General features: G+C 40.8%; 1 protein-coding gene across 1 annotated transcript in view; it reads left to right on the forward strand.

Annotated features, from left to right (window-relative positions):
* Positions 1-27,246, forward strand: part of LOC128640804 (protein PRRC2C) — a 1,245,292-nt gene that overhangs the window by 594,549 nt on the left and 623,497 nt on the right. The window contains exon 10 of the mRNA XM_053693223.1: positions 15,465-15,719. Coding sequence (XP_053549198.1) covers positions 15,465-15,719 — 255 coding nt within the window. The remainder of the gene's footprint in view (positions 1-15,464; positions 15,720-27,246) is intronic.

Genomic DNA, 27,246 nt, shown 5'->3' on the forward strand with positions numbered 1-27,246 from the left:
TGCTGATTGAATCCCATACGTTTAAAAACACAATACACTGTGGATGACTACATTCACCTACACAGTATATCATACTTAAATATGTGTTAACAACAAATTCATAACAATATCTTATGCAATTTATTTTGTTCAATTTGATGAATTTGAGTTTAGTTCTCCAGATAAACTTCCAGCATAAAATTTCATACAAATAATTTCCTATAATTGATGGATTGCAAACATATTTTTATACTTAGACATAAGTTTCTAATATTTGTGAGTCAAAATGATTTGGACGTCTCATTTACGTTTAAATCAAGAATTTGATACCGGGAACCTCAATAACTCCTTTCAACACCCTAGTGGTTCTTAACCTTAAATGTTTACTTATGAAAACTGGAAACTAGCTTTAAGATGGATACTAGAAGATCCCAATTGTCATTTTCTCCATTATTGTTAGTGTAAACCTCATATCCTAGTAGTAATATGTGTATACATTAATTTAAAATAGCATAACTTATCTAAACCCCCCTATATAATACAGCCCAATATTTGGGTTCAATGTGCACTCATTGATTGGATAATGATACATAAACTTATAAAGCATAATAAAATCATGTTATGATCCTAATCTATATCTTATAGACACTATAATCTGTATAATATTTATATAAAATCTTCCTGGAACAATGCCCTTTATATTCTGATATATCATACTGTTTAACCAGGACCATGGATAAGCGAACAAGTTGATTATAGTCAGAAAAATGTAATTGTACAATAGTTGTTCTTTCCAGTTAAGTAATTAATAAATCTCCTGAGTAGACATTTTATGGACAGATACATATATAAAAATCCAAAAATAAAATTTAGAAATTTGATGTAAAAATTGATGTAAAAATAATTAATTGCCAGGTCAATGTCCTTATTTAATCCGGATGGGGTGAGGGAATGCATAGTGTGTATATCCAGAAAGATTCCCTCTTTCTTAATTGTAACTCCCTGTTTCCTCCCCTTTTATTTCTAGGGATGAATTCATTAATAGTGCCTTTTAAACAGGCCGGATTACTGTCATGGAAATCTCTATAACGTAGTGAGAGATTATGGGTCTTTTCTCCATTCTCAATATTTGTGATATGTTCAGCTAATCTTTTCTTAAAGGGTCTGGTAGTGCGCCCTTTATACTTAAGTCCACATCCGCATTGTAAAAGGTAGACCACATGATCAGTTTTGCAGTTGCACATATAGTATTAATTTCATACTTATTGTTGTTATAATTTGATACAATATCCCTAGTTGATTTTGTCCTGTTAAAATGATGTTCGCAGGCCAGACAATTCAATCTATTGCACTTGAAAAAAACCTTTTGTTGATTTTCCCAGCCATTTTGTATTATTCTTTTTCTTTAGTTGGCTCGGAGCAAGTGTATTTTTGAGGTTTTTATTCTTCCTGAATATAATCCTCGTTTCCTTGGGAATTTCTCCCTTTAAGAGAGCATCCTTCTTGAGCAGATGCCAGTGTTTCTTAAAAATGTCTTTAATTTCCTTTGCTCCCTCATTATAAGTAGTAATAAAATTGACCGTGTCCATTATTTATTTTCGTGTAGTAATCTGTTTATTGATTGAATTTCTTCCTGTTTTCAATAGGTCATTTCTATTGCTCGCTTTTACTCTATTTAGGGCTGTATGAACATTTTTTTGATGGTATCCTCTTGCAATAAACTTTTTCTCCAATGTCTTGGCTTCTCTTTCAAAATCCTCTACTCTCAAACAGTTTCTTCTGACCCTCTGAAATTGGTCGTATGGGATATTGGTGATCCATTGCTCATTATGGTTGCTTTTTGCATGTAGATATCCTGCACTATCTGTTTCTTTCCTGAACAATTTTGTGTGTATGATAGTGTCTTCTTGAAAGAATGCCACATCCAAAAACTCAATTTCAGTTTGGCTAATATGGCTGGTAAAGGTTAGGTTGAATTTATTCTGATTAATATTTTTAACAAAATTGTGTAGATCTGGTTCCGATCCTTTCCAAATAAAGATAATATAATCTATGAATCTTCCCCACTTCCTTATGTTTTTCCGATAGGGGTTGTTATTCCAGATGCATAGTTCCTCTCACCATCCCATATACAGATTGGCATAGCTAGGGGTAAAATGTGTCCCCATAGCTGTGCCATTAATCTGTAAAAATAATTAATCCTCAAATAGGAATTAATTTTTACTTAGAGTTAACTTGATTGCCTCACTAATAAATTGTTGATGATCCTCTGTTAAGTTGTTCCTCTCTTTAAGCCAATACTTAAAACCCTTGATGCCTTTGTCATGGGGGGTATTCATATACAGGGTACTTACATCTAGGGTTACCCAATATGACCCTGGCTTCCATTTTATTTCTGATAATTTCTCAATCGTATCAGGTGTATCTCTGAGGTAGGAGTCCAATTCTGATACAATAGGTTGTAAAAAAAGTATTGATATTCTCTGATAATTGTGATGTCAAAGAATTGATCCCTGAGACAATGGGTCTCCCCGGAGGTGTTTTCACATTTTTATGTATCTTAGGGAGGTGGTAAAAAATTGCTGTAGCGGGGGTGTCGTTCCTAAGATACCCTTCTTCATTCTCATTCAAGATTCCCATCTCCTTTGCATCATCAAGTAGATCCTTATATTCCCTTGAGAATTGCAATGTTGGATCCCCTTGTAGTTTTTTGTATGTTACGTCTCCCAAAAGGTTCAGAGCTGTGGCATTTTGTTGTGACTGTTAAAAAAACGTCTATATCGTTTTTTTGATCTGTTTTTTAAACTAAGGGGTTAATCATCCATTTGCAAGTGTGTGCAATGCTCTGTTAGCTTATTATACACACTGTAAAAATTCCGTTTGATTTACTTCTTTTTTTCACTGTTTTTCAAATTCTGACCTTTTCTATTTTTCTTAAAGGCACAGTACTGTTTTTATTTTTTGCTTGTTAACTTGTTTTAAAGTGTTTTCCAAGCTTGCTGGTCTCATTGCTAGTCTGTTTAAACATGTCTGACATAGAGGAAACTCCTTGTTCATTATGTTTAGAAGCCATGTGGAACCCCCTCTTAGAATGTGTACCAAATGTACTGATTTCACTTATAAAGACCATATTTTGTCTTTAAAAAATGTATCACCAGAGGAATCTGACGAGGGGGAAGTTATGCCGACTAACTCGCCCCACGTGTCAGAACATTTAAATCCCGCTCAAGGGACTCACGCTCAAGAGGCGCCAAGTACATCTAGCGCGCCCATGGCGTTTACTTTACAAGACATGGCGGCAGTCATGGATAATACACTGTCAGCGGTATTATCCAGACTACCTAGGTTACGAGGAAAGTGAGACAGCTCTGGAGTTAGAAGAAATACAGAGCATACTGACGCTTTTGTAGCTATGTCTGATACCCCCTCACAATATGCAGAAGCTGAGGAAGGAGAGCTTCTTTCTGTGGGTGATTTTTCTTACTCAGGGAAGAGGGTTCAACCTGATTCTGAAATATCAACATTTAAATTTAAGCTTGAACACCTCCGTGTGTTGCTCAGGGAGGTTTTAGCTGCTCTGAATGACTGTGATACAATTGCAGTGCCAGATAAATTGTGTAGATTGGATAAATACTATGCAGTACCTGTTTACACTGATGTTTTTCCAATACCTAAAAGGTTTACAGAAATTATTACTAAGGAATGAGATAGACCAGGTGTGCCGTCCTCTCCCTCTCCTATTTTTAAGAAAATGTTTCCAATAGATGCCGCCACACGGGACTTATGGCAAACGGCCCCTAAGGTGGAGGGAGCAGTTTCTACACTAGCTAAGCGTACTACTATCCCTGTCGAGGACAGTTGTACTTTCTTAGATCAAATGGATAAAAAATTAGAGGGTTACCTTAAGAAAATGTTTATTCAACAAGGTTTTATTCTACAGCCCCTTGCATGCATTGCCCCAGTCACTGCTGCTGTGGCCTTCTGGTTTGAGGCTTTACAGGTAGAGACCCCATTGGATGACATACTTGACAAGCTTAGAGCACTTAAGCAAGCCAATTCTTTTGTTTCTGATGCCATTGTTCATTTGACTAAACTAACGTCTAAGAATTCTGGTTTTGCTATTCAGGCGCGTAGGGCGCTATGGCTTAAATCATGGTCAGCTGACGTTACTTCAAAGTCTAAGCTGCTTAATATTCCCTTCAAGGGGCAGACCCTATTCGGGCCTGGTTTGAAGGAGATCATTTCCGATATCACTGGAGGAAAAGGTCATGCCCTTCCTCAGGATAGGTCCAAATCAAGGGCCAAACAGTCTAATTTTCTCCAACATTGGTGTGTCCGGTCCACGGCGTCATCCTTACTTGTGGGATATTCTCTTCCCCAACAGGAAATGGCAAAGAGTCCCAGCAAAGCTGGTCACATGATCCCTCCTAGGCTCCGCCCACCCCAGTCATTCTCTTTGCCGTTGCACAGGCAACATCTCCACGGAGATGGTTAAGAGGTTTTTTGGTGTTTAAATGTAGTTTTTATTCTTCTATCAAGTGTTTGTTATTTTAAAATAGTGCTGGTATGTACTATTTACTCTGAAACAGAAAAAGGATGAAGATTTCTGTTTGTAAGAGGAAGATGATTTTAACAGACAGTTACTAAAATTGATTGCTGTTTCCACACAGGACTGTTGAGATGAAGTAACTTCAGTTGGGGGAAACAGTTAGCAGACCTTTCTGCTTAAGGTATGACTAGCCATATTTCTAACAAGACCATGTAATGCTGGAAGGCTGTCATTTCCCCTCATGGGGACCGGTAAGCCATTTTCTTAAGTTAAACATAAAAGAATAAAGGGCTTCAAAAAGGGCTTAAAAAACTGGTAGACATTTTTCTGGGCTAAAACGATTGCTTTACTAGGCATATTATGCAGATTCTAACTAATAATGGTTATTATAATCTTGGGGATTGTTTAGAAAAACGGCAGGCACTGTGTTGGACACCTTTTTCAGATGGGGGCCTTTTCTAGTTATAGACAGAGCCTCATTTTCGCGCCACTAATGCGCAGTTGTTTTTGGAGAGCAAGGCATGCAGATGCATGTGTGAGGAGCTAAAAATCACTGAAAAAGCTTATAGAAGGCATCATTTGGTATCGTATTCACCTCTGGGCTTGGTTGGGTCTCAGCAAAGCATATAGCTGGGACTGTATAGGGGTTAAATGTAAAAACGGCTCCGGTTCAGTTATTTTAAGGGTTAAAGCTCTGAAATTTGGTGTGCAATACTTTTAAGGCTTTAAGACACTGTGGTGAAATTTGGACAATTCCTTCATACTTTTTCACATATTCAGTAATAAAGTGTTTTCAGTTTGAAATTTAAAGTGACAGTAACGGTTTTATTTTAAAACGTTTTTTGTGCTTTGTTGACAAGTTTAAGCCTGTTTAACATGTCTGTACCATCAAATAAGCTATGTTCTATATGTATGAAAGCCAAGGTGTCTCCCCATTTAAATTTATGTGATAATTGTGCCATAGTGTCCAAACAAAGTAAGGACAGTAATGCCACAGATAATGATATTGCCCAAGATGATTCCTCAAATGAGGGGAGTAAACATACTACATCATCCCCTACTGTGTCTACACCAGTTATGCCCACACAGGAGGCCCCTAGTACATCTAGTGAGCCAGTACTTATTACCATGCAACAATTAACGGCTGTAATGGATAACTCTATAGCAAATCTTTTATCCAAAATGCCTACTTATCAGAGAAAGCGTGATTGCTCTGTTTTAAACACTGAAGAGCAAGAGGACGCTGATGATAATTGTTCTGTCATACCCTCACACCAATCTGAAGGGGCCATGAGGGAGGTTTTGTCTGAGGGAGAAATTTCAGATTCAGGAAAAATTTATCATCAAGCTGAACCTGATGATGTGACATTTAAATTTAAATTAGAACATCTCCGCGCACTGCTTAAGGAGGTATTATCTACTCTGGATGATTGTGACAATTTGGTAATTCCAGAGAAGTTATGTAAGATGGACAAGTTCCTAGAGGTTCCGGTGCCCCCCGACGCTTTTCCTATAGCCAAGCGGGTGGCGGACATAGTAAATAAAGAGTGGGAAAGGCCCGGCATACCTTTTGTCCCCCCCCCCCTATATTTAAGAAATTATTTCCTATAGTCGACCCCAGAAAGGACTTATGGCAGACAGTCCCCAAGGTCGAGTGGGCGGTTTCTACTCTAAACAAACGCACTACTATTCCTATCGAAGATAGTTGTGCTTTCAAAGATCCTATGGATAAAAAAATAGAGGGTTTGCTTAAAAAGATTTTTGTTCAGCAAGGTTACCTTCTACAACCAATTTCATGCATTGTTCCTGTCACTACGGCAGCGTGTTTCTGGTTCGAGGAACTAGAAAAGTCGCTCAATAAAGAATCTTTGTATGAGGAGGTTATGGACAGAGTTCAAGCACTTAAATTGGCTAACTCTTTTATTTTAGATGCCGCTTTGCAATTAGCTAGATTAGCGGCGAAAAATTCAGGGTTTGCTATCGTGGCGCGCAGAGCGCTTTGGCTAAAGTCTTGGTCAGCGGATGTGTCTTCCAAGACAAAATTGCTTAACATTCCTTTCAAGGGTAAAACATTATTTGGACCTGATTTGAAAGAGATTATTTCAGACATCACTGGGGGAAAGGGCCACGCCCTCCCACAGGACAGGTCCTTTAAGGCTAAAAATAAGCCTAATTTTCGTCCCTTTCGCAGAAACGGACCAGCCTCTAATTATTCATCCTCTAAGCAAGAGGGTAATTCTTCACAACCCAAGCCAGCCTGGAAACCAATGCAAGGCTGGAACAAGGGTAAGCAGGCCAAGAAGCCTACCACTGCTACCAAAACAGCATGAAGGGGTAGCCCCGGATCCGGGACCGGATCTGGTGGGGGGCAGACTTTCTCTCTTTGCTCAGGCTTGGGCAAGAGATGTTCAGGATCCTTGGGCGCTAGAAATAGTTTCTCAAGGTTATCTCCTGGAATTCAAGGAACTACCCCCAAGGGGAAGGTTCCACAGGTCTCAATTGTCTTCAGACCAAATAAAAAGACAGGCATTCTTACATTGTGTAGAAGACCTGTTAAAGATGGGAGTGATTCATCCTGTTCCAATAAGAGAACAAGGGATGGGTTTTTATTCCAACCTGTTCATAGTTCCCAAAAAAGAGGGAACATTCAGACCAATTTTGGATCTCAAGATCCTAAACAAATTTCTCAGGGTACCATCGTTCAAAATGGAAACTATTCGAACGATCCTACCTACTATCCAGGAAAATCAATTTATGACTACCGTGGACTTAAAGGATGCGTATCTACATATTCCTATCCACAAGGAACATCATCAGTTCCTAAGGTTCGCTTTTCTGGACAAGCATTACCAGTTTGTGGCACTTCCATTCGGATTAGCCACTGCTCCAAGGATTTTCACAAAGGTACTAGGGTCCCTTCTAGCGGTTCTAAGACCAAGGGGCATTGCAGTAGTACCTTACTTAGACGACATCCTGATTCAAGCGTCGTCCTAGCCTTTCTCAGTTCTCACGGATGGAAGGTGAACAAAGAAAAAAGTTCTCTGTCCCCGTCAACAAGAGTTCCCTTCTTGGGAACAATAATAGATTCCTTAGAAATGAGGATTTTTCTTACAGAGGTCAGAAAATCAAAACTTCTAAACTCTTGTCAAGTTCTTCATTCTGTTCCTCGTCCTTCCATAGCACAGTGCATGGAAGTAATAGGATTGATGGTTGCAACAATGGACACAGTTCCTTTTGCACAAATTAATCTAAGACCATTACAACTGTGCATGCTCAGACAGTGGAATGGGGATTATACAGACTTGTCTCCGACAATTCAAGTAGATCAAAAGACCAGGGATTCACTCCGTTGGTGGCTGACCCTGGTCAATCTGTCACAGGGAATGAGCTTCCGCAGACCAGAGTGGGTCATTGTCACGACCGACGCCAGCCTAGTGGGCTGGGGCGCGGTCTGGGAATCCCTGAAAGCTCAGGGTCTATGGTCTCGGGAAGAGTCTCTTCTCCCGATAAACATTCTGGAACTGAGAGCGATATTCAATGCTCTCAGAGTTTGGCCTCAACTAGCAAAGGCCAAATTCATAAGTTTTCAGTCAGACAACATGACGACCGTTGCATATATCAATCATCAGGGGGGAACAAGGAGTTCCCTGGCGATGAAAGAAGTGACCAAGATAATTCAATGGGCGGAGGATCACTCCTGCCACTTGTCTGCGATCCACATCCCAGGAGTGGAAAATTGGGAAGCGGATTTTCTGAGTCGTCATACATTCCATCCGGGGGAGTGGGAACTCCATCCGGAAATCTTTGCCCAAATAACTCAATTATGGGGCATTCCAGACATGGATCTGATGGCGTCTCGTCAGAACTTCAAGGTTCCTTGCTACGGGTCCAGATCCAGGGATCCCAAGGCGACTCTAGTAGATGCACTAGTAGCACCTTGGACCTTCAACCTACCTTATGTATTCCCACCGTTTCCTCTCATCCCCAGGCTGGTAGCCAGGATCAATCAGGAGAGGGCCTCGGTGATCTTGATAGCTCCTGTGTGGCCACGCAGGACTTGGTATGCAGACCTGGTGAATATGTCATCGGCTCCACCATGGAAGCTACCTTTGAGACAGGACCTTCTTGTTCAGGGTCCATTCGAACATCCGAATCTGGTTTCCCTCCAACTGACGGCTTGGAGATTGAACGCTTGATTTTATCAAAGCGTGAGTTTTCAGATTCTGTAATAGATACTCTGATTCAAGCTAGAAAGCCTGTAACTAGAAAAATCTACCATAAAATATGGAAAAAATATATCTGTTGGTGTGAATCTAAAGGATTCCCATGGAACAAGATAAAAATTCCTAAGATTCTATCCTTTCTACAAGAAGGTTTGGAGAAAGGATTATCTGCAAGTTCTCTGAAGGGACAGATCTCTGCTTTATCTGTTTTACTTCACAAAAGAGTTGTTCAGGCTCTGGTTAGGATCAAGCCTGTTTACAGACCTTTGACTCCTCCCTGGAGTCTAAATCTAGTTATTTCAGTTCTTCAAGGGGTTCCGTTTGAACCCTTACATTCCGTAGATATTAAGTTACTATCTTGGAAAGTTTTGTTTTTGGTTGCAATTTCTTCTGCTAGAAGAGTTTCAGAGTTATCTGCTCTGCAGTGTTCTCCGCCCTATCTGGTGTTCCATGCAGATAAGGTGGTTTTGCGTACTAAGCCTGGTTTTCTTCCGAAAGTTGTTTCCAACAAAAATATTAACCAGGAGATAGTTGTACCCTCTTTGTGTCCGAATCCAGTTTCAAAGAAGGAACGTTTGTTACACAATTTGGACGTAGTCCGTGCTCTAAAATTCTATTTAGAGGCTACTAAAGATTTCAGACAAACATCTTCCTTGTTTGTTGTTTATTCTGGTAAAAGGAGAGGTCAAAAAGCGACTTCTACCTCTCTTTCCTTTTGGCTTAAAAGCATTATCCGATTGGCTTATGAGACTGCCGGACGGCAGCCTCCTGAAAGAATCACAGCTCACTCCACTAGGGCTGTGGCTTCCACCTGGGCCTTCAAGAACGAGGCTTCTGTTGACCAGATATGTAAGGCAGCGACTTGGTCTTCACTGCACACTTTTGCCAAATTTTACAAATTTGATACTTTTGCTTCTTTGGAGGCTATTTTTGGGAGAAAGGTTTTGCAAGCCGTGGTGCCTTCCATTTAGGTGACCTGATTTGCTCCCTCCCTTCATCCGTGTCCTAAAGCTTTGGTATTGGTTCCCACAAGTAAGGATGACGCCGTGGACCGGACACACCAATGTTGGAGAAAACAGAATTTATGCTTACCTGATAAATTACTTTCTCCAACGGTGTGTCCGGTCCACGGCCCGCCCTGGTTTTTTAATCAGGTCTGATGAATTATTTTCTCTAACTACAGTCACCACGGTATCATATGGTTTCTCCTATATATATTTCCTCCTGTCCGTCGGTCGAATGACTGGGGTGGGCGGAGCCTAGGAGGGATCATGTGACCAGCTTTGCTGGGACTCTTTGCCATTTCCTGTTGGGGAAGAGAATATCCCACAAGTAAGGATGACGCCGTGGACCGGACACACCGTTGGAGAAAGTAATTTATCAGGTAAGCATAAATTCTGTTTTCGTGCCTTTTGAAACTTCAAGGCAAGTGCGGCATCAACTTCCTCTAATACAAAGCAAGAGGGAACTTTTGCCCAGTCCAAGTCGGTCTGGAGGCCTAACCAGACTTGGAACAAAGGTAAGCAGGCCAAAAAGCCTGCTGCTGCCTCTAAGACAGCATGAAGGATTGGCCCCCGATCCGCTAACGGATCTAGTAAGGGCGGACTTTCGCTCTTCGCCCAGGCTTGGGCAAGAGATGTCCAGGATCCCTGGGCGTTGTAAATTGTATCCCAGGGATATCTTCTGGACTTCAGAGCTTCTCCTCCAAAAGGGAGATTTCACCTTTCACAATTATCTGCAAACCAGATAAAGAGAGATGCATTTTTACACTGTGTTCAAGACCTCCTAGTTATGGGAGTGATCCACCCAGTTCCAAAGAAGGGACAAGGATTCTATTCAAATCTGTTTGTGGTTCCCAAAAAAGAGGGAACCTTCAGACCAATCTTAGATCTCAAGATCTTAAACAAATTTCTCAGGTTCCCATCATTCAAGATGGAGACTATTTGTACCATCCTACCTATGATCCAGGAGGGTCAATACATGACTACAGTGGATTTAAAGGATGCTTATCTTCACATTCCGATACACAAAGATCATCATCGGTTTCTCAGGTTTGCCTTCCTAGACAGGCATTACCAGTTTGTGGCTCTTCCCTTTGGGTTAGCTACAGCCCCAAGAATCTTTACGAAGGTTCTAGGGTCACTTCTGGCGGCCCTAAGGCCGCGGGGCATTGCAGTAGCCCCTTATTTAGGTGACATTCTGATACAGGCGTCAAATTTCCAAATTGCCAAGTCTCATACGGACATAGTTCTGGCATTTCTGAGGTCGCATGGGTGGAAAGTGAACGAAGAAAAGAGTTCTCTATCCCCTTTCACAAGAGTCTCCTTTCTGGGAACTCTAATATATTTTGTAGAAATGAGGATTTACCTGAGAGAGACCAGGTTATCAAAACTTCTAAATTCCTGCTGTGTTCTTTATTCCACTTCTCGCCCTTCGGTGGCTCAGTGTATGGAAGTAATCGGCTTAATGGTAGCTGCAATGGACATAGTGCCGTTTGCGCACCTGCATCTCAGACCGCTGCAATTCTGCATGCTCAGTCAGTGGAATGGGGATTACACAGATTTGTCCCCTCTACTAAATCTGGATCAAGAGACCAGGGATTCTCTTGTCTGGTGGCTATCTCGGGCCCATCTGTCCAAAGGTATGACCTTTCGCAGGCCAGATTGGACAAAAGTAACGACAGATGATAGCCTTCTGGGCTGGGGGGCAGTCTGGAACTCCCTGAAGGCTCAGGGATCGTGGACTCAGGAGGAGACCCTCCTTCCAATAAACATTCTGGAACTAAGAGCGATATTCAATGCTCTTCAAGTTTGGCCTCAGCTAGCGACAATGAGGTTCATCAGATTTCAGTCAGACAACATGACGACTGTGGCTTACATCAACCATCAATGGGGAACAAGGAGTTCCCTAGCGATGTTGGAAGTTTCAAAGATAATTCGTTGGGCAGAGATTCACTCTTGCCACCTATCAGCTATCCATATCCCAGGTGTAGAGAACTGGGAGGCGGATTTTCTAAGTCGTCAGACTTTTCATCCGGGGGAGTGGGAACTCCATCCGGAGGTATTTGCACAATTGGTTCAATGTTATGTGTTTCCACCGTTTCCTCTGCTCCTTCGTCTGATTGCCAAAATCAAGCAGGAGAGAGCATCGGTGATATCGATAGCGCCTGCGTGGCCACGCAGGACTTGCTATGCAGATTTGGTGGACATGTCATGCCTTCCACCATGGACTCTGCCTCTGAGACAGGACCTTCTACTTCAGGGTCCATTCAACCATCCAAATCTAATTTCTCTGAGACTGACTGCCTGGAGATTGAACGCTTGATTTTATCAAAGTGTGGCTTCTCAGAGTCAGTTATTGATACCTTAATTCAGGCATGAAAGCCTGTCACTAGGAAAATCTATCATAAGATATGGCGTAAATATCTTTATTGGTGTGAATCCAAGGGTTACTCATGGAGTATAGTCAGGATTCCCAGGATATTATCTTTTCTCCAAGAAGGATTGGAGAAAGGATTGTCAGCTAGTTCCTTAAAGGGACAGATTTCTGCTCTGTCTATTCTTTTGCACAAGCGTCTGGCAGATGTTCCAGACGTTCAGGCATTTTGTCAGGCTTTAGTTAGAATCAAGCCTGTGTTTAAACCTGTTGCTCCACCATGGAGTTTAAATTTGGTTCTTAAAGTTCTTCAGGGGGTTCCGTTTGAACCTCTTCATTCCATAGATATCAAACTTTTATCATGGAAAGTTCTATTTTTGGTAGCTATTTCCTTGGTTCGTAGAGTTTCCGAGTTATCTGCCTTACAATGTGATTCCCCTTATCTGATCTTCCATGCAGATAAGGTAGTTTTGCGTATTAAACCTGGGTTTTTACCTAAGGTGGTATCTAATAAGAATATCAATCAGGAGATTGTTGTTCCGTCATTGTGTCCTAATCCTTCTTGAAAGAAAGAACGTCTATTACACAATCTTGACGTGGTTCGTGCTTTAAAGTATTATTTACAAGCTACTAAAGATTTCCGTCAAACATCTGCTTTGTTTGTTGTCTACTCTGGACAGAGGAAAGGCCAAAAGGCTTCAGCAACTTCTCTTTCGCTTTGGCTTAGAAGTATAATACGCTTAGCTTATGAGACTGCTGGCCAGCAGCCTCCTGAAAGGATTACAGCTCATTCTACTAGAGCTGTGGCTTCCACATGGGCCTTTAAAAATGAGACTTCTGTTGAACAGATTTGCAAGGCGGCGACTTGGTCTTCGCTTCATACTTTTTCAAAATTCTATACATTTGATAATTTTGCTTCTTCGGAGGCTATTTTTGGGAGAAAGGTTTTACAGGCAGTGGTTCCTTCCGTTTAAGTACCTGCCTTGTCCCTCCCTTCACCCGTGTACTTTAGCTTTGGTATTGGTATCCCACAAGTAATGGATGATCCGTGGACTGGATACACCTTACAAGAGAAAACATAATTTATGCTTACCTGACAAATTTATTTCTCTTGTGGTGTATCCAGTCCACGTCCCGCCCTGTCATTTTAAGGCAGGTATTTTTTTAACTCTAAACTACAGTTACCACTGCACCCTATAGTTTCTCCTTTCTCTTGCTTGTTTTCGGTCGAATGACTGGTAAGTTGCAGTTAGGGGAGGAGCTTTATAGACAGCTCTGCTTTGGGTGATCCTCTTGCAACTTCCTGTTGGGAAGGAGAATATCCCACAAGTAATGGATGATCCGTGGACTGGATACACCACAAGAGAAATAAATTTATCAGGTAAGCATAAATTATGTTTTTGTCTATTTTTTCTAGAGATACTCCTCCCTCGAGTATCAACAATGTTTATGGTGTCCACGTCTTCTTCATTTAATGTCTCACTATCCCAAGGTGTTTCCTTCCTGTCTCCCTTCTCTCCTTCACCTTGTTTCCCTTTATTGATTTTTTTCAAAATGTCTCTTCAATGTTAACTTTCTTAGAAATGTATTCAAATCCACAAAAAATTGGAAAGAGTTAGGTCCTCTTGTGGGTGCAAAGGACAAACCTCTGCCTAGGATTATTTTCTCCTGATCTGATAGGATTCTACTTGAGAGGTTATAGATTTTTACATTTCTTTCTACATTTTGGTCTCCATAAGAGTCACAGTGGAGAACAAGGGGACAACAAAGACCTAACGAAGGAAGAGGGGATGTAGAGGTGGAAAGAGAGTCAGAAATAAAAAGAATAAGACCAGCACTGATTATGGAGACCAAAATGTAGAAGGAAATGTAAAAATCTATAACCTCTCAAGTAGAATCTTATCAGATCAGGAGAAAAGAATCCTAGGCAGAGGTTTGTCCTTTGCACCCATGAGAGGACCTAACTATTTCCAATTATTTGTGGATTTGAATACATTTCTAAGAAAGTTAACATTGAATAGACATTTTGAAAAAAAAAAATGTCTTTATTTAAAAAGCAGGAATATAAAGCTTAGGAGTTGGCCCATTTTAGGTTCAACACCCTGGTTCTGAAACAAAAATGGACCCCAGACCAGTCTCTGGTAGGATTTAGAGTGTCGCTTTCAGGAGGCTAGGAAGAGATCTATCCAGGATCCCTGGGTAATAATTCCCTAAACGTTTAATATAAGCTTTCACTCACTGCCTCCTCTGGGAAGATGTTTTTTTTTTCTGTCTCAAGTGCCTCAAGATCCTTTAAAGGCCCAAGCCCAAGCTTTCTTGACTTATGTGAGATCTATAATTGATGGGAGTGATTGCTCCAGTTCTAACTCCAGAGATTTTATTCAAATCCTTTTTTTTTTTTTTTTTTTTAGTATCAATGAAATTAGGTTACTTGTAAGGCCTGTTTTGGATCTCAAAAAAATCCTGAAGTTCCAACTTTCAAAATAGAGATTCACATTTTACTTTTTTTACTGAGTGTCAGTTTATTTCTACCATATACTTGAAAGATGCTTATTTGCATATACAGTATAACCCAAATATAAATGGATATGGTAGTTATACAAATACACTCAAAGTTGTATGCTTATTAAAAGCCATACATTATATTTGTGATGCTTGGTGGTGAGTGAATAATAATACATAGGCACAGCAGTATTCTAATTATCAGGCACTTACTTCACCCATTACCTGACTCATGGATATGCTATGCTATGGGCTAGAGCAGTCCATCTGGACTATCCTGGTCCTCAGATTGGCTAGCTGCCCCTTCACCTGTACGCAATGCCTATGGTGGCATACCATCTTTTTTTTTTTCTTTTTTCAATGCATTATAGTGATCCCTCCAGCCTCCCGGATCCCTCTCTAACCCTCCCACTAGTGGCAGTCATCTAAGGTACAGTTTTTATGTATATTTGTATTATAATTAATAATATTGTTTTCTGTAGTGCAGGGGTCCTTCCCAGTGATCATTAACCCACTCTTTCCCCCTCAATCCCCACTCCCTCACTGGGCTGCTGATCAGTTGTTAGTCCCACACCTCCCGTGCCAACAGAAATTGTTTTCACTTGACAACCGAGACTGCTAAAAGGGTTATGCGGTACGATGAGCTATGTACTGTATAAAGTAGATGTACGGCCATTTGGCCCAAGAGGTTCAATCACCACCTCAATAGGTGAACAGGATACAAATTGCATGGGATATGAAATGTATTAGTTATATGAACTATCATTTTTGCAAATGCCAAGAAAAAAATGTTTAGATTTCTAAGCAAAATGTTTTTGTTTTTTTGTTTTTTACAGATCACAGATATCAGTCTTATTCAAAATAAAGGATACAAGCCAGGTCCTATTGGTAAAGAGCGATCTTTGAAAAATCGCAAAGTGAAAGAGGTACAACAACAAGTAGAGCCAGAAACTCAGGAAAACTCGATCCCAGCCACAGGGCTGATGCCAGAACCTGTTCCACAGAAAGAAAGCACAGTAGTAACAGAAGTTACCACGGAAATAAGCAGCATACTATCTGTTTCTGCTCCAGAATTTGGAACCAGCTCTAAGGTACCAGATATGTATTAAGACAACCAATCTGATTTGTATTGTTTTAGTACTAACCTGGGTTCTTTATAACATTTACTGTTAGTTAGAAATGCTATTTAAGATATCCAGATCATAAATTAATTGCATAGTTTATCATAAATTGATTTGATCATTTGTTCAAACATTGAAAAAAACATTAGCTAATTGTAACTTATAATAATAATAATAATAATAATAATATTGGCTTAAATTTTAGCCGGGTGGTATGCCCATTAAAGGCATGTAAAAAAAAAATATTTGTAAACAACTTTCTAAATACAGGGAGAGTCAACAGCTGCATTCATTTCTTTGTGGGAATACAGAACCTAGCCAAAGGCTCAAATACCTTCCCCACTTCCTTCATCCCCCAGTCATTTTTTTGCTTTTCATCACAGGAGGATGGCAGAGAAGTGTCAGAAAATTTGGAGTAGTCTATTATGGGGGGTAGTACCCTTTGGTATAGGACTGGAGTTTTAAGTAGTCTTGTCAGCCTCTCAGTGAGAGCATGGATGAAAGTTAGAGTCTAGAGATGCAGGGAGAGTCTTTCTGCGAAGCCATCCGGACTCATATCAACAGTTCCTTAAGCAGTCAGCGTTTACAAATGTTGCTGCCTGCTTGCCTTCGCTCAAGTACATGTCAGAGGCGCTGCTACCATCTGTCAAACTTGAAGGATTGTGTTGATGTTCCACGGCATAGATTCTGGTAAGATTGTTTAATTTCATAGGTAAATGAAGAAAGACAGGAGCACCAGTGGATGTGTGAATCAGCGTTTTATTCACCATAAACGCTGCAATAAAAGCACTCAAAAACATATGTCAAATGTCAAATTGTGAAGTGCTTCAAAAAATGAAATGAAATGTACTCCGTATTTGCTGACAGCAGCTGATTGCTCAATGGGATGTAAAGGTGGTTGAACAGCTGACGCGTTTCGGCAGTGTTGCCGTAGTCTTAGCTGAGTAAAACTTAAAAACAAGCGCCCTTTTTCAAGGGCTAGCCTTCCTCCCATTGGGCAATCCGTTGAGCCAATCAGGACTGTCAATAATTAACAGCTGCAAGTACTATTTAAACCTCCCTGTTACTCCTTGTACCCAGATCTTATTAATACTTTATACAATACAATACAAATATTCTTTAAATGAACAGAACAAAACAAATATGCCTAATTCCCTGTATATATAAATGGAAACCAAAAATGCACATATATCTTGAACTACAAGGCCGTAGAAATATTAGTAAAAAAACATAAATACATAGGAATAAACTCCTGTCTAATATTTAGCGTAAACCATATGTTGTATATGTGCACCTGCTAAATCAGGATTACTTTTTTCCCTTTTCTACATAAATGAGTTAAATGCACTCTAACTGTACTATAATCTATTTTATTTTATTTGTTGTAGTAATGGGAATATACTATCTAATACTTCGCTGAAAGAACCATTATATACCCCTTAAGGTATGTATTTGAAGAACTATTTGACCTCTTACGCCCCATTCAATATCAATAGTATTAATAGTAATGGGACTCTTGTGGTCCCTCTCAGTACCAATAATGTATCAAGTCATAGGCTGAGTTTAGTCCTGAAGGTGTCCTGGTCTTCAATTTGAAAATCTGGATTTTCAAATTGAAGACCAGGACACCTTCAGGACTAAACTCAGCCTATGACTTGATAAATTATTGGTACTGAGAGGGACCACAAGAGTCCCATTACTATTAATACTATTGATATTGAATGGGGCGTAAGAGGTCAAATAGTTCTTCAAATACATACCTTAAGGGGTATATAATGGTTCTTTCAGCGAAGTATTAGATAGTATATTCCCATTACTACAACAAATAAAATAAAATAGATTATAGTACAGTTAGAGTGCATTTAACTCATTTATGTAGAAAAGGGAAAAAAGTAATCCTGATTTAGCAGGTGCACATATACAACATATGGTTTACGCTAAATATTAGACAGGAGTTTATTCCTATGTATTTATGTTTTTTTACTAATATTTCTACGGCCTTGTAGTTCAAGATATATGTGCATTTTTGGTTTCCATTTATATATACAAGGAATTAGGCATATTTGTTTTGTTCTGTTCATTTAAAGAATATTTGTATTGTATTGTATAAAGTATTAATAAGATCCGGGTACAAGGAGTAACAGGGAGGTTTAAATAGTACTTGCAGCTGTTAATTATTGACAGTCCTGATTGGCTCAACGGATTGCCCAATGGGAGGAAGGCTAGCCCTTGAAAAAGGGCGCTTGTTTTTAAGTTTTACTCAGCTAAGACTACGGCAACACTGCCGAAACGCGTCAGCTGTTCAACCACCTTTACATCCCATTGAGCAATCAGCTGCTGTCAGCAAATACGGAGTACATTTCATTTCATTTTTTGAAGCACTTCACAATTTGACATTTGACATATGTTTTTGAGTGCTTTTATTGCAGCGTTTATGGTGAATAAAACGCTGATTCACACATCCACTGGTGCTCCTGTCTTTCTTCATTTACCTTGAATCATTGGATCCCTACGGAGAGCACAGTTGAGGCATTGCGCCTCCTCCCCTCCCCCTCCCGTGGATTGGATGGCACACTCACCAGGTGATGATGTCACAGGCCGCAAGCCAATAGGAGGAGCCGCACGCGTCTGAGGAGGGCGGGGGTTCAAGCTGGTTGTTGTCGACGAAACTAAGGAGCTCAATTTGGGGCTAAGGAGAAGAAAATCGGCACACGGATACGGATCGCGGACGCCCGCTGATCAGGTTACAGACCGCAGACCAACCACAGGAGAAAACCCCTCCCTAGGACCGGACGCGGTAAGTCGACAGCACATAAAGCTCTATCTTAGTGTGGAACTTTTGTTTGTTATAATGTTTAATTTTATACACATGTTAACGATAGAAGACAGGGTCATAGTGGACTTCTTTATCTTTATGGAATCAAGGGTTAATATCTACTGAGGGTGGGTTTTGAACAGTGGGTATTGTTTAATCATGTTTGTTATGTGATTTTGACTGCTTATGTGTTAGAATGTTTGGGCTCATAGGCTGATACGGAACATGCAGGTTACTTTCTTTTTGAGAGCTGCACAGTTTTTTATTAAGCTGGTGTGCCTTTCTCTTGTAAAGGTGTATCCAGTCCACGGGTTCATCCATTACTTGTGGGATATTCTCCTTCCCAACAGGAAGCTGCAAGAGGACACCCACAGCAGAGCTGTCTATGTAGCTCCTACCCTAACTGCCACCCCCAGTCATTCCCTTGCAGCTCTCGACAAGAAAGGAAGTATCAAGAGATATGTGGTGACTTAGTGTAGTTTTTACCTTCAATCAAGAGTTTGTTATTTTTAAACGGTACCAGAGTTGTACTGTTTTACTCTCAGGCAGAAATTGGAGGAAGAATTCTGCCTAGAGGTTTGATGATCTTAGCGGTTTGTAACTAAGGTCCATTGCTGTTCTCACACATAACTGAAGAGTATGGAAAGAAAACAGTTGGGGGACGGTCTGCAGATTGCCTGCTTTGAGGTATGTTCAGTATATTTTTTTCTAGAGAGATGATAAGGTCTAGAAAATGCTGACAGTGCCTGGTATGTTTGAGGTAAGCCTGATACAGTGATTTAACAACGACTCGGATCATGCTTGCAAAAAAAAGGTAATATTCATGTTAATAATCATATTACTTAGTGTAAAAATGTTTGTATGGTTTATAGAAAAAATGTTTTTTCTCTGAGGATGATAAATCTTTATTTGGGGCCTAGTTTTCCACATGGCTAGTTAGATTACTCCTAGGAGTACTTTTTTAAGGCCCTCTGACATTGAGTGCATGGTGGGAGGGGCCTATTTTGTGCTCTAAATGTGCAGTTGATTTTCAGACTGAGACATCCAGCTTCCCTGAAGGAGTCATCTGGCATCTAGGACCACTGTAGAGGGTTTTGTTCCTGCAAAAATCGTGTTTAAGGGCAGGTAGGAGCCACAGCAGAGCTGTGGCAGTGTGTTTGACTGTTAACGGTTTTAACGTTTTTCTAATCCGTTTTTGGGCCTAAGGGGTTAATCATCCATTTGCAAGTGGGTGCAATGCTGCTTTAGTCCCTTATGCACACTGTAAAAATTTTGTAGAGTTTACTACTTTTTATCACTGTTTTGCAGTTTATGTGGTAGTTTTTTTTTCTCTTAAAGGCACAGTACCGTTTTTATATAATTGCTTTTTCACATTTATTAAAGCGTTTTCCAAGCTTGCTGGTCTCATTACTAGCCTGTTAAACATGTCTGACATAGAGGAAACTCCTTGTTCATTATGTTTAGAAGCCATTGTGGAACCCCCTCTTAGAATGTGTACCAAATGCACTATATTTCATTCTGATAAGGTGGTTTTACGTACCAAACATGGTTTTCTGCCTAAGGTTGTTTCAAATAAGAATATTAATCAGGAAATTGTTGTTCCTTCCTTGTGTCCTAATCCTCCTCCTAAGAAGGAGCATCTGTTACATAACCTGGACGTGGTCCGTGCCTTAAAGTTTTACTTACAGGCAACTAAGGATTTCCGTCAATCATCTTCAATGTTCATTGTTTTCTCCAACATAGGTGTGTCCGGTCCACGGCGTCATCCTTACTTGTGGGATATTCTCCTCCCCAACAGGAAATGGCAAAGAGCCCAGCAAAGCTGGCCATATAGTCCCTCCTAGGCTCCGCCTACCCCAGTCATTCTCTTTGCCGTTGCACAGGCAACATCTCCACGGAGATGGCTTAGAGTTTTTTAGTGTTTAAATGTAGTTTTTGTTCTTCAATCAAGAGTTTGTTATTTTAAAATAGTGCTGGTATGTACTATTTACTCTGAAACAGAAAAGAGATGAAGATTTCTGTTTGTAAGAGGAAAATGATTTTAGCAACCGTTACTAAAATCGATAGCTGTTTCCACACAGGACTGTTGAGATGAAGTAACTTCAGTTGGGGGAAACAGTGGGCAGACTTTGCTGCTTGAGGTATGACACATTTCTAACAAGACTCGGTAATGCTGGAAGCTGTCATTTTCCCTATGGGAACCGGTAAGCCATTTTCTTAGTTTAAGTAAAAGAATAAAGGGCTTCATTAGGGCTTAAAAAACTGGTAGACATTTTTCTGGGCTAAAACGATTACTTTACTAAGTATATTTGGCAGATTATTACTTTTAATAGTTGTTAAATCTTGGGGATTGTTTTAATAAAAACGGCAGGCACTGTATTGGACACCTTTTTCACTGGGGGCCTTTTCTAGTCATAGACAGAGCCTCATTTTCGCGCCTCTAATGCGCAGTTGTTTTTGGAAAGCATGGCATGCAGATGCATGTGTGAGGAGCTAAGAACCACTGAAAAAGCTTATAGAAGGCATCATTTGGTATCGTATTCCCCTCTGGGCTTGGTTGGGTCTCAGCAAAGCAGATACCTGGGACTGTATAGGGGTTAAATGTAAAAATGGCTCCGGTTCCGTTATTTTAAGGGTTAAAGCTTTCAAATTTGGTGTGCAATACTTTTAAGGCTTTAAGTTACTGTGGTGAAATTTTGGTGAATTTTGAACAATTCCTTCATACTTTTTCACATATTCAGTAATAAAGTGTGTTCAGTTTAAAATTTAAAGGGACAGTAACGGTTTTATTGTAAAACGTTTTTTGTGCTTTGTTGACAAGTTTAAGCCTGTTTAACATGTCTGAACCATCAGATAACGATGTTCTATATGTATGAAAGCCAATGTGTCTCCCCATTTAAATATATGTGATATATTTGTGTCATAATGTCCAAACAAAGTAGGGATAATAATGCCATAGATATGATATTGCCCAAGATGATTCCTCTAATGAGGGGAGTAAGCATGGTACTGCATCATCCCCTTCTGTGTCTACACCAGTTTTGCCCACACAAGAGGCCCCTAGTACATCTAGTGCGCCAATATTTATTACCATACAACAATTAAAGGCTGTAATGGATAATTCTATTGCATGCATTTTTTCCAAAATGCCTACTTATCAGAGAAAGCGTGATTGCTCTGTTTTAAACACTGAAGAGCAAGAGGACGCTGATGATATCTGTTCTGACATACCCTCACACCTATCTGAAGGGGCCAGGAGGGAGGTTTTGTCTGAGGGAGAAATTTCAGATTCAGGGCACGGCTGGAACAAGGGTAAGCAGGCCAAGTCACCTGCCACTGCTACCAAAACAGCATGAAGTGTTGGCCCCCGATCTGGGAAGGATCTGGTGGGGGGCAGACTTTCTCTCTTTGCTCAGGCTGGGGCAAGAGATGTTCAGGATCCTTGGGCGCTAGAAATAGTTTTCTCAAGGTTATCTCCTGGAATTCAGGGAACTACCCCCAAGGGGAAGGTTCCACGGGTCTCAATTATCTTCGAACAGGCATTCTTACACTGTGTAGAAGACCTGTTAAGCATGGGAGTGATTCATCCTGTTCCATTAGGAGAACAAGGGATGGGTTTTTACTCCAACCTGTTCATAATTCCCAAAAAAGAGGGAAAATTCAGTCCTATTTTAGATCTCAAGATTCTAAACAAGTTTCTAAGGGTTTCATCGTTCAAAATGGAAACCATTCGAACGATCCTTCCTACCATCCAGGAAGGTCAATTCATGACCACGGTGGACTTAAAGGATGCGTACCTACGTATTCCTATCCACAAGGAACATTTTCGGTTCCTAAGGTTCGCCTTTCTGGACAAGCATTACCAGTTTGTGGCACTTCCATTCGGATTAGCCACTGCTCCAAGGATTTTCACAAGGGTACTAGGGTCCCTTCTAGCGGTGCTAAGACCAAGGGGCATTGCAGTAGTACCTTACTTGGACGACATCCTGATTCAAGTGTCGTCTCTGTCAAAAGCAAGGGCTCATACGGACATTGTCCTAGCCTTTCTCAGATCTCACAGGTGGAAAGTGAACATAGAAAAAAGTTCTCTGTCCCCGTCAACAAGAGTTCCCTTCTTGGGAACAATAATAGTTTCCTTAGAAATGAAGGTTTTTCTGACAGAGGCCAGAAAATCAAAACTTCTAAGCTCTTGTCAGGTACTTCATTCTGTTCTTCTTCCTTCCATAGCGCAGTGCATGGAAGTAATAGGTTTGATGGTTGCGGCAATGGACATAGTTCCTTTGGCACGAATTCATCTAAGACCATTACACCTGTGCATGCTCAGACAGTGGAATGGGGATTATACAGACTTGTCTCCGAAGATACAAGTAGATCAAATAACCAGAGATTCACTCCGTTGGTGGCTGACCCTGGACAACCTGTCACAGGGAATGAGCTTCCGCAGACCAGAGTAGGTCATTGTCACGACCGACGCCAGTCTGGTGGGCTGGGGCGCGGTCTGGGAACCCCTGAAAGCTCAGGGTCTATGGTTTCGGGAAGACTCTCTTCTCCCGATAAACATAATGGAACTGAGAGCGATATTCAATGCTCTCAAGGCTTGGCCTCGACTAGCAAAGGCCAAATTCATAAGGTTTCAATCAAACATCATGACGACTGTTACATATATCAACCATCAGGGGGTAACAAGGAGTTCCCTGGCGATGGAGGAGCATCCGGGGGAGTGGGAACTCCATCTGGAAATCTTTGCCCAAATAACTCAATTATGGGGCATTCCAGACATGGTTCTGATGGCCTCTCGTCAGAACTTCATGGTCCCTTGTTACGGGTCCAAATCCAGGGATCCCAAGGCGACTCTATTGGATACAATAGTAGCACCTTGGATCTTCAACCTAGCTTATGTATTCCCACCGTTTCCTCTCATTCCCAGGCTGGTAGCCAGGATCAATCTGGAGAGGGCTTCGGTGATCTTGATAGTTCCTGTGTGGCCACGCAGGACTTGGTATGCAGACCTGGTGAATGTGTCATCGGTTCCACCTTGGAAGCAACCTTTGAGACAGGACCTTCTTATTCAGGGTCCATTCGAACATCCGAATCTGGTTTTCCTCCAACTGACTGCTTGGAGTTTGAACGCTTGATTTTATCAAAGCGTGGGTTTTCAGATTCTGTAATAGATACTCTTATTCAGGCTAGAAAGCCTGTAACTAGAAAAATTTACCATAATATATGGAAAAAATATATCTGTTGGTGTGAATCTAAAGGATTCCCATGGAACAAGATAAAAATTCCTAAGATTCTTTCCTTTCTACAAGAAGGTTTGGAGAAAGGATTTTCTGCGAGTTCTCTGAAGGGACAGATCTCTGCTTTATCTGTTTTACTTCACAAATGGCTGGCAGCTGTGCCAGACGTTTAAGCGTTTGTTCAGGCTCTGGTTAGAATCAAGACTGTTTACAGACCTTTGACTCTTCCCTGGAGTCTTAATCTAGTTCTTTCAGTTCTTCAAGGGGTTCCGTTTGAACCCTTACATTCCGTAGATATTAAGTTATTATCTTGGAAAGTTTTGTTTTAGGTTGCAATTTCTTCCGCTAGAAGAGTTTCTGAGTTATCTGCTCTGCAGTGTTCTCCGCCCTATCTGGTCCATGCAGATAAGGTGGTTTTACGTACTGAGCCTGGTTTTCTTCCGAAGGTTGTTTCCAACAAAAATATTAACCAGGAGATAGTTGTACCTTCTTTGTGTCCGAATCCAGTTTCATAGAAGGAACGTTTGTTACACAATTTGGACGTTGTCCGTGCTCTAAATTTCTATTTAGAGGCTACTGAAGATTTTAGACAAACATCTTCTTTGTTTGTTGTTTATTCTGGTTAAAGGAGAGGTAAAAAAGCAACTTCTACCTCTCTTTCCTTTTGGTTTAAAAGCATCATCAGATTGGCTTTTGAGACTGCCGGACGGCAGCCTCCTGAAAGTATCACAGCTCACTCCACTAGGGCTGTGGCTTCCACATGGGCCTTCAAGAATGAGGTTCCTGTTGACCAAATTTTTTAAATTATATACTTTTGCTTCTTCGAGGCTATTTTTGGGAGAAAGGTTTTGCAAGCCGTGGTGCCTTCCGTTTGGGTGACCTGATTTGCTCCCTCCCTTCATCCGTGTCCTAAAGCTTTGGTATTGGTTCCCACAAGTAAGGATGACGCCGTGGACCGGACACACCTATGTTGGAGAAAACAGAATTTATGCTTACCTGATAAATTACTTTCTCCAACGGTGTGTCCGGTCCACGGCCCGCCCTGTTTTTTTAATCAGGTCTGATGAATTATTTTCTCTAACTACAGTCACCACGTTACCATATGGTTTCTCCTATATATATTTCCTCCTGTCCGTCGGTCGAATGACTGGGGTAGGCGGAGCCTAGGAGGGACTATATGGCCAGCTTTGCTGGGCTCTTTGCCATTTCCTGTTGGGGAGGAGAATATCCCACAAGTAAGGATGACGCCGTGGACCGGACACACCGTTGGAGAAAGTAATTTATCAGGTAAGCATAAATTCTGTTTTTTCTGGAAAACATTGAGGTCAGAAAGCTACGGCTACCTCTCTTTATTTTTGGCTGAGAAGTATCATCCGCCTGGCATATGAGAATGCTGGATAGCAGCCTCCTGAAAGAATTACGGCTCATTCTACTAGGGCTGTGGTTTCCACATGGGCTTTTAAAAATTATGCTTCTGTTGAACAGATTTGTAAGGCTGCGACGTGGTCGTCCCTTCATACTTTTTCCAAATTTTATACTTTTTCTTCTTCTGAGGCTATTTTTGGGAGAAAGGTTCTTCAAGTAGTGGTGCTGTTTTGGTTCCTGTCTTGTCCCTCCCTTTCACCCGTGTCCTATTGCTTTGGTATTGGTTTCCCACAAGTAAGGATGAAATTTGTGGACTCATCCTATCTTTGTAAAATAAAAGTAAATGTATGCTTACCTGATAAATTAATTTATTTTATGATATGATGAGTCAACGGCCCACCCTGTTATTTTAAGACAGATTTATTTATTTTTTGTAAACTTCAGTCACCTCTGCACCTCTTTTTAGCCTTTTCTCTTCCTATAACCTTCGGCCGAATTACTGGAGGTGGAGGGAAAGGGAGGGGCTATATATACAGCTCTTCTGTGGTGCTCTTTGCCACTTCCTGTTAGCAGGAGGTTAATATCCCACAAGTAAGCATGAAATCTGTGGACTTGTCATATCGTAAAAGAAATTAATTTATCAGGTAAGCATAAATTTACTTTTTTACACATAAAACGCTATAACAGGGTCACAGTGTGGCTCCTTTATACCCTGATAGGATCCAGGGTTAATATCTTCTGAAGGGGGTTTATTAAACAGTCGTGGTTAATTAATCAGTGTATTAATTATTTACATTCTGCTTTGTGTGATTTTCTTCCTGGGCTGATAGACTGTGTTTTTGGCTGGAACAAACCAGATTCACTTTCGTTTTTGAAAGTGTTGCACAGCTCCTATTACTTGCTGTACTTTTGATAACAGGGCAAGTATTGTCTTGCACTCCATGTGGCCGGGTGTGGTCTATGTTCATTTCCTCTATTCCGGCTGAGACTTGAACCTGAGGAGAGTGTTTCCTCTGTTAACTGTCTGGGTTTATTAGGTGGTGAGTGTCCCAGCCATTGGGAGTATAAAGGTGCAATTTTCTATGGTTAAAAAAAAAAAGTTTTTATTTGTGTCTTTCTGTGGGTATAACCTGAGCTATGGAGGTCTCGTTAGAAGGTACTCCTTCTGTACTAAATAATATATGTTTATATTGTGAGGAGGCCCTGTTTTTCCTGCCCACTCAATGATGTTCCATATGCCTTAACACAGTTATAAAGTCTAAGACGGGAGACAAGCCTGCTAAGGCTCTTAGTCCCTCTGAACCGTCTACCTCTCAGGATTTGGTGTCCTGTGAGTTTACTACCCTTGCAACATTATTCACTCCACATGCAGTTTCCCTTAGCACAATTAATCCCCCATCTGGAGGAGGCCTTCTTCCTGCGGACTTTGCCGTGCAGTTACAAATGGTGGTGTCTGCGGCCCTCAATGCATTACCTTGATCTATCAAACGCAAGAGAAAGGTTAAACATAGCTCTACTGACCCGGAGTCATCTAAATATTTATCCGATTTAGCTATTATGTCCCAGTTATCTGATGATTAGTTAACCTCTGTAGCTTCAGAGTGTGAACTTTCTGGGTCAGAGTCCTTAGCGCCTAAGCCTCCTGCTGCAGAACGAATAGGAAATAATTGTTTCTTCCTTTTTCCCCTTGCCTACTTTTAAACAATTGTTCCCGGTCTTGGACTCTCAACTGGATTTGTGCGGCTCCATTCTTAAGGTGGATGGTGCTATCTCTACACTTGCTAAACGTACTACTATACCTCTTGTGGATAGTTCTTCATTCTGAGAGCCGATTTATAAGAAAATGGAAAACTTTTTTGAGAAAGATGTTTCAACATATGCTGCAGCGGCTACCTACAGGTGCGACTATTTGTCTGGAACTCATAGAGGAGGAGTCTCCTTCAAGGATATTCAAGACAGAATTAAAACTCTGAGAATTGCTATTTATTTTATCTGTGATGCGAACATGCAGATTTGCCTAAATACAAAGGCCTCTGGCTTTGCGGTTCTAGCCCGCCGGCACTCTGGTTGAAGTCTTGGT

Source organism: Bombina bombina, chromosome 10 (genome assembly GCF_027579735.1).
Source record: "Bombina bombina isolate aBomBom1 chromosome 10, aBomBom1.pri, whole genome shotgun sequence".
Taxonomy (NCBI): domain Eukaryota; kingdom Metazoa; phylum Chordata; class Amphibia; order Anura; family Bombinatoridae; genus Bombina; species Bombina bombina.